The 7,411-nt window shown below is 39.2% G+C and overlaps 1 protein-coding gene across 1 annotated transcript; it reads right to left on the reverse strand.

Annotated features, from left to right (window-relative positions):
- Positions 1-1,187: 1,187 nt before the first annotated feature.
- Positions 1,188-7,142, reverse strand: LOC306940034 (uncharacterized protein). Its single transcript, XM_079524945.1, has 4 exons — positions 7,070-7,142; positions 4,765-5,270; positions 2,475-2,780; positions 1,188-1,417 (listed from the first exon to the last, which is right to left on the reverse strand). Exons 2-4 carry the CDS (start codon positions 5,201-5,203, stop codon positions 1,203-1,205), a joined length of 960 nt encoding a protein of 319 aa, XP_079381071.1. The 5' UTR covers positions 5,204-5,270; positions 7,070-7,142; the 3' UTR covers positions 1,188-1,202.
- Between the last annotated feature and the right edge of the window lie 269 nt (positions 7,143-7,411).

The following is a 7,411-nucleotide window of genomic DNA, read 5'->3' on the forward strand; positions in this document are numbered from 1 at the left end:
CGCTGGTGTTTCTTCAGACTACTTGATTCACTGAAACTCTTGTCACAATGTTTACAGTGGAAAGGTTTTTCTCCAGTGTATACACGCTGGTGTGCCTTCAGACTACTTAAACCTCTGAAACTCTTGTCACAATGTTTACATTGGAAAGGTTTTTCTCCAGTGTGTCCACGCTGGTGTGTCTTCAGACTACTTAAAAATCTGAAACTCTTGTCACAATGTTTACAGTGGAAAGGTTTTTCTCCAGTGTGAACACGCTGGTGTGTCTTCAGACTACTTGATCTACTGAAACTCTTGTCACAATGTTTACATTGGAAAGGTTTTTCTCCAGTGTGGACACGCTGGTGTCTCTTCAAGTCACCTGACTTACGGAAACTCTTGTCACAATGTTTACAGTGGAAAGGTTTTTCTCCAGTGTGAACACGCTGGTGTGTCTTCAGACTATCTGATCTACTGAAACTCTTGTCACAATGTTTACAGTGGAAAGGTTTTTCTCCAGTGTGGATACGCTGGTGTGCCTTCAGATGACCTGAGTCACGGAAACTCTTGTCACAATGTTTACATTGGAAAGGTTTTTCTCCAGTATGGATATGCTGGTGTGTCTTCAGACTACTTGAAGCAGTGAAACTCTTGTCACAATGTTTACAGTGGAAAGCTTTTTCTCCAGTGTGGATACGCTGGTGTTTCTTCAGACTACTTGATTCACTGAAACTCTTGTCACAATGTTTACAGTGGAAAGGTTTTTCTCCAGTGTGTACATGCTGGTGTGCCTTCAGACTACTTAAACCTATGAAACTCTTGTCACAATGTCTACATTGGAAAGGTTTTTCTCCAGTGTGAACACGCTGGTGTGTCTTCAGACTACTTGGCTCACTGAAACTCTTGTCACAATGTTTACATTGGAAAGGTTTTTCTCCAGTGTGGATATGCTGGTGTGCCTTCAGATGACCTGAGTCACGGAAACTCTTGTCACAATGTTTACATTGGAAAGGTTTTTCTCCAGTGTGGATACGCTGGTGTGCCTTCAGATGACCTGATTCACGGAAACTCTTGTCACAATGTTTACATTGGAAAGGTTTTTCTCCGGTGTGGACACGCTGGTGTCTCTTCAGCTTAGGTGAATTACTGAAACTCTTGTCACAGTGTTCACAGATGTGGCTTTTATTACCTGTGAAAGTCAGCTGATGTGTCTGTACTTCTTCTAGTTAAGGTAAAGTCTTGGTAAACTGTTGATGACTGTAAGGTCTCGGTTCGTCAGTGTATCCTTGTTTCTGGCAGGTTGTAGAGTTGGTGATTTGTTGACAGGCTGCTGAGGTGATCTGTCCATTCCTCAGCTTTTGGCAGTAGAGGTCATTGTGACTCCTCCTGATGTGTGTATGCAGGAAGACCTGAGATGTCTTGGAAGACTTGGACCTCACTCCTGAGAGAGAGAGAGAGAGAGAGAGAGAGAGAGAGAGAGAGAGAGAGAGCGAGAGAGAGAAAGAGAGAGAGAGAGAGAGAATGGGAGAGGCATGATCAAAATGGTGAGACAGAGAACTCTAAAAGCCTCCATCATCAAACAAGCCCTGTGGACAGGGCTCAACGATTAGCATTTTTTCAAGTAGAAAAATCTAGTAGCACACAAATTATTTTAGGGGCACGATGAAAAGTTATCAAATAACGTGTTTTTAAGGGGTGCTAGCCCCTCCTATATACAGCTTTTGTCCCAACACATCTCAAAATTTTCCATTAACAATGAAAGGGGAATTCAGGTGAAATGTCTGCTAAATCCTTCCCCACATGTCTCAATATTTGCCATTGACAATGAACAGATAAATTAGGTCAAAATTCTGCTAAACATTGCCATTGAAGGGACAATTTACGTCATATGTAAACGAGCAAATCAGCTAACCAATCACAGGCAAAAGGCATTATAATTGGCCAGTATGAGATGAACCCTGATGATGTATGATAAGAGCGCCCCTTACTTCAAACGGGTGTGATTTTTCTTTAATAAAGTGATATGAGGTAGGAGCGGGCAATATGGCGAAATATTATATCACAATATCTTTTCAGCAATTATCACAAAATATTGATCATATCATTGGCATGTGTTTTCATATAATCTATAGGCCTATAATCAATTTGTTTTTATGCTAATATACTTTGTTTTTTTATGCAGATAGATGTGACATTCAGTGCAGCAGGGCAGGGTGCTCGATGGTGAATTAGTATTGTAACATTCTCCTTGGCTTTGACTGCTTCAGTTCAGACAGAACATGGGACATATCAGCTACAGTAGACTACTGACTTACTAAGCTATAGTCTGCTACGCAGAAGGAGGTCGGACAAACTAAACCTCGGCGTACCTAGTCGCACTGTCGAGCCCTGCCCGTGGATGGGAGTCCTACGGCTCCTCTGTTATTAATTTAGTTTCTATTCATCATGATTCTATTTGCATTCATGCCAACTGCCAGGTGTTCCCCGGAATGACTGACCTCCTTGTTTCTCCTCCCAATCATCACTGTCTTCAGTCACTTCAGTGTGGGATTCAAGTTCAACTTCAACTTCAGAGCAGTGGGAACAGATGTCTTCATCACTATCTTCACTTTTCACTGCTAGTAATGTCAACGTTGACCCAACAGGTTCTTCTGGTCTTTGAAGTAGTTCCTCCTGTTCCTCTTTAAGCTCCTCCTGTTCCTCTTCAATGTGTGGAGGCTCTGGTTCCTCCTGGAGCAGACTGGAGCTCCTCCTCTCCTGTTCAGGAGAAACGTCCTCTTTACACACAACCATGTGCAGGATGTCTAGGAGCAGAAACAACATGATGGTCAACACTGGATTCCTAAAATGTAAATCGATTATTCTCCCATCTTCCATGTACAAAATCTACCAAGATAAGATTTACTAAATCGTTACTAACTATAGGTTATTAATGTTAGACTTTAGCAAAAAAAAAAAAAAAGTAATATATATAGTTACTTTAGGCCAAAATTGAATAATGGTGTTACAGCATTGTTTTTTTTAATCATTAAATTCTGAAACAATTTTAAAAACAAGTCATGCCACTCAGTGAGTTATGAAAGAGAAGCACTTCTGACAATGAAAGCTTGAAATGTGGACCGATGGTAGCTTAGTAATCTATATAAAAGATTTCCATGGCGTAGCTCTGGGTCTGTACATCTGTGTTACATAATGGGTCTGTGAGTCTGTCTGCCTGTGTGTCTGGGGCAAATCTGAATGAATGAATACTGTACATACTGTACAGAACCCAAAATGGGTTCCCGGCCTGAGGGGGTAAAACACCAAAAGGGGTTCCCGCCCAGAATGGGTTAAACACTCTATACTTAGTGAAATAACCCTCTGTACTTATAGTGAAAGTTCTTAAAAGAAACAAGTATGAAATAACAAAGTTTACCGACTTATCTTGCAGTAGAAAAATACAAAACAAACGTGGATACAAAATGTGGCAAAGGTTTAAATTATTTACGTGGATTCTGTCGGTCATCAATAATCATGTCAACATGCACTAGTCTGTGTACGTTCATTCTAGGTTGTAAGATCACATTAAGTGAACATGAATTCCGGTTTACTCTTTCACAATAAAAGTGTGAAAACGTATTTTCTCTTATACCAAATAAAGAACAATAAATCCACAACAAATACATGCAAGCATGCAGTGAACAACAATACTAATAAGTCTTTCAAATAACTCTGTTTTAACTGTAAATAGTACAATTCTCTTTTTAACTGTTACTGTAAATAGTGAAATTACTTTTAGACTGTTTTTAATACTATTTCAATTAACTTCTTTTGACTTACTCAACATGAAATAAATCAAAAGAAATTACTTATTCTTATTGTAGGTCAATATGAAATGAAATAAATCACAACAGTACTTAAACACTATACTTACTAGTGAACTAACCCTCTGTAATTAAAGCTATCAGCTATATAACTTAAATTAACTTGCCATATGCTTAAATGTTTTATAAGACCATCAATTAATCCGCGATAGCTCATGTTAATGTTCGCTATACAAGCAAGTTGACCACGCAATGAGACTATTAGTCCGTTCTCTCACACACTCACGCCAAAGTCCTGACGTCAATCGCTCATCCCCTGGTTCACAGAAGATATCTCTCTATGGAGAATAACATGGGGTCATCTTAAAATCGTCTCATATAAAATTGTGGTACAACCTGTCCTGAAGATATTGTCGGGGAGGTGTCTCTGTATAGTTTATGACAGTCAGTCACTCATTTGATACAGTCTGTTTCTAGCGAAAATGCTACTAATTTGGCAGCAGTAACATCAGACAGTTGATTCTTCATATCCATATGATTGAAACGGCCGGGATGATTTGTTTATTTTTCAAACACAGTTCTTATATGAGGCGATCTAATATTCCCCTATGGGGATTACAATGCAAATAAAAAGTACATGAACCTGTGGCCTTCGCACCCTCTACCGATATTGATGTCAGACGTTGGTGCTCAATAGAGCGTCGCAGTCCCGCCCCCTACCATGGACCAGGAAATGAATCCCAATGCATTTTTCCCATAGACATTTCAAAAAGTATTTATTTAAAGACGGTTACGCCGCGGACAAAGCCAACTCGAGTCGTGACAACTCATGACAACACAAACAATATTTTGGACCAAACAAATAATTACAAAGAAGAATCAATTTCCTGGTCCATGGTAGGGTGCGGGACTGCGACGCTCTATAGTGGCAGCCCTACAGAACAGAACATATTTAAGAAAAGAAGAGCACATGTATGAAACTTACTGAGGTGTGGCTGGTCTTCAGTTTCCTGTTTAATAGAAATGTCTTCAGCTTCCTGTTTAATAGAGATGTCTTCAGCTTCCTGTTTAATAGAAATGTCTTCAGCATCCTGTTTAATAGAGATATCTTCAGCTTCCTGTTTAATAGAAACGTCTTCAGCTTCCTGTTTAATAGAGATGTCTTCAGCTTCCTGTTTAATAGAAATGTCTTCAGCTTCCTGTTTAATAGAGATGTCTTCAGCTTCCTGTTTAATAAAGATGTCTTCCGCTTCCTGTTTAATAGAGATATCTCCAGGTTCCTGTTTAATAGAGATGTATTCAGCTTCCTGTTTAATAGAGATGTATTCAGCTTCCTGTTTAATAGAGATGTCTTCAGCTTCCTGTTTAATAGAAACGTCCCTGGCTGAGTCTGGAGAGTTCTCCACCTGGGAGTGATGCATCATGGGTATTGTAGTTCTTATGAGTCTGGATAGTTCATCTTCACCTGCAGTCTGGACTCCAAACACTGATCTGAAAAATGAATAAGGAAGGACTTGAATAACTGGAGACCTACAGTGTTCGCCCAACTCTCCATCATGTGAATCTGGAGGTGTGTGTGTGTGTGTGTGTGTGTGTGTGTGTGTGTGTGTGTGTGTGTGTGTCACATGGTCATATGGGATAGGCGTCATAAGGCGTCATGTGGCATGGAGTGAGTTTAATGGTCATAGTTGCATAATGCAGCTGAGTGAGAAGAAGGGGTTTAAGAGGTTTAGCCCTGAGGACGATTCTACAAATGTCTTCTACATGAGTTGTCTGAAAAACCTGTTTCCAAGTCAGTGGTTCACAATCTCAAAATATTTCTTGTCAACAAGGACCCCAAAGATTATCTGTATGTGGCCGTCGACCCCCATCTGAAAATATGTTGTTCCAGGAACCCCCCAGAAGTAAAGATTTTCAAGATTTTTCAAAAATAGCAGATCTATAAGCTCGTAGCACGGCACTCAGTGCGGCACTATGAGCTTGTAGATCTGCGTCCAGAATGGATTAATCCAGAGCGATTTACAGTAAGCAAGAACAACAGGCCAAAATGCAACTCCCAATGCAGTTGGAAAGGGAAAGGATCACTTCTGTCCATGACAATAACCAATCCTAGTTTGAGCAAAAATAATGTTATATAAATTAAAAATATATATAGGCTATGTATTTATTTTCATTTTTTCGACTTTAGATATTTGCCCGGGGCCCAAACTAGTGAAAATAGCCGATCTACAAGCTCACAACAAATTTCTTCATGAGATTACTGAAAATTGGATTTTGTTATTAATTCATGAAAAATTTTGCTTTTTTTGGGGAATGTTTTTTTTTCCTTTAATATATTTTGAAAAAGTAATCATTAAAAACAAAACGTAGGAAACAAAAAATAAAGGGACAATTAAAAATGTGTCCTCAACCCACAAATGTTTTTTTATTTATTTTTATTTGACCTTTATTTAACCAGTAAAAACCACATTGAGACTGAAGTCTCTTTTACACCAAGAGAAGGCCAAGAGAAGAGGAGACATCAGTGACACAGCTCTGCCAGTAACTATAAATACACGACAAAAAAACAGGACAAACATACAATGCTCATAAATACAGAACCCACTACAGAAGAAGATCAAAGGGAGAACAGGAATGTATAGTAACACAAGCAATAAAGACTAATAAATAAAAACTAAGCAACGAAATTTGCTAGTAAACTAAAAAGCAAGAGAACATTTGCTATATGTCAAAGCAGAAGCAGTGTTTGGTTAGTGTGCCCATGGCAATCCTTTTAACAGTCCCTAGACCACTGATTCCCAAACAGTTTATTTGGCTCTAGACCCATAAAAGATATGATACGTTACGTTACGTTATATTCTCTCTCTCTCTCTCTCTCTCTCTCTCTCTCTCTCTCCTGCAACAGTACAACCCACTGATGTAACGTTATGGTTACATTAATAATAGTGATGAATGCAACAAAACAATATTGTAACGTTTAGCACCCTGAGCTGGAATCGAACCCCGATCTCCAACTCAGCATAGCAGGCAGGCAACAAGCTACGTAGGCAAGAGAGTTATAGCTCCCTTTGGAGGAGCGACTTGTCTTACAATATTATTACGCTGCTACTATTAACTACTGCTTCTTTACAATCACATAACAAACAAGCTACAATATTATTACTGCTGCAGTGCTGCTAGTTAATAATAGGTGAAATAGGCTACTCATCATGTCCCATGTGAAAATATTCACGAGTCAATAATATAAGTCTATAAATGTAGTGAAAACACAAATCAGTTCATCTTTTTACCTGTAGCTGTGTTTCTTTCAGTGGTTGAGCTGCTAACAAACAAACGTCCTCCTGCTGCTTAACGACCACACTGTTTTCAAACCATACCTTTTACTTTTAATGTTATTATTAAAGTGTCAACAGTCCAGCGGGCGAACACCTTAGAGTATACTCTAAGGCGAACACGCATAAGGGTTGTGCACATGCGCACTAGCGCTGCTGCTGGAGAGAGCACGGTGCACGTACCATAAAGGGTCACTAGGGGGAGCCATGGTACAGTATAATACAGTGGAACAGCTATACTGTGATCTCATCAAAGTCTATAACTTCACTAAATCATTTTAAATATAAGCTTATAGAAAC

Source organism: Electrona antarctica, assembly GCF_951216825.1.
Source record: "Electrona antarctica genome assembly, chromosome: 2".
Taxonomy (NCBI): domain Eukaryota; kingdom Metazoa; phylum Chordata; class Actinopteri; order Myctophiformes; family Myctophidae; genus Electrona; species Electrona antarctica.

Excerpts from the sequence above, each read along its gene's own strand:
- LOC306940034 (XM_079524945.1), bottom strand. The coding sequence starts at position 5,203 with ATGATGCATCACTCCCAGGTGGAGAACTCTCCAGACTCAGCCAGGGAC. Across the intron at positions 2,781-4,764 it reads TGAAGACCAGCCACACCTCA|ACATCCTGCACATGGTTGTG; the intron begins GTAAGTTTCATA and ends TTCTGCTCCTAG. Across the intron at positions 1,418-2,474 it reads TTGGGAGGAGAAACAAGGAG|GAGTGAGGTCCAAGTCTTCC; the intron begins GTCAGTCATTCC and ends TCTCTCTCTCAG.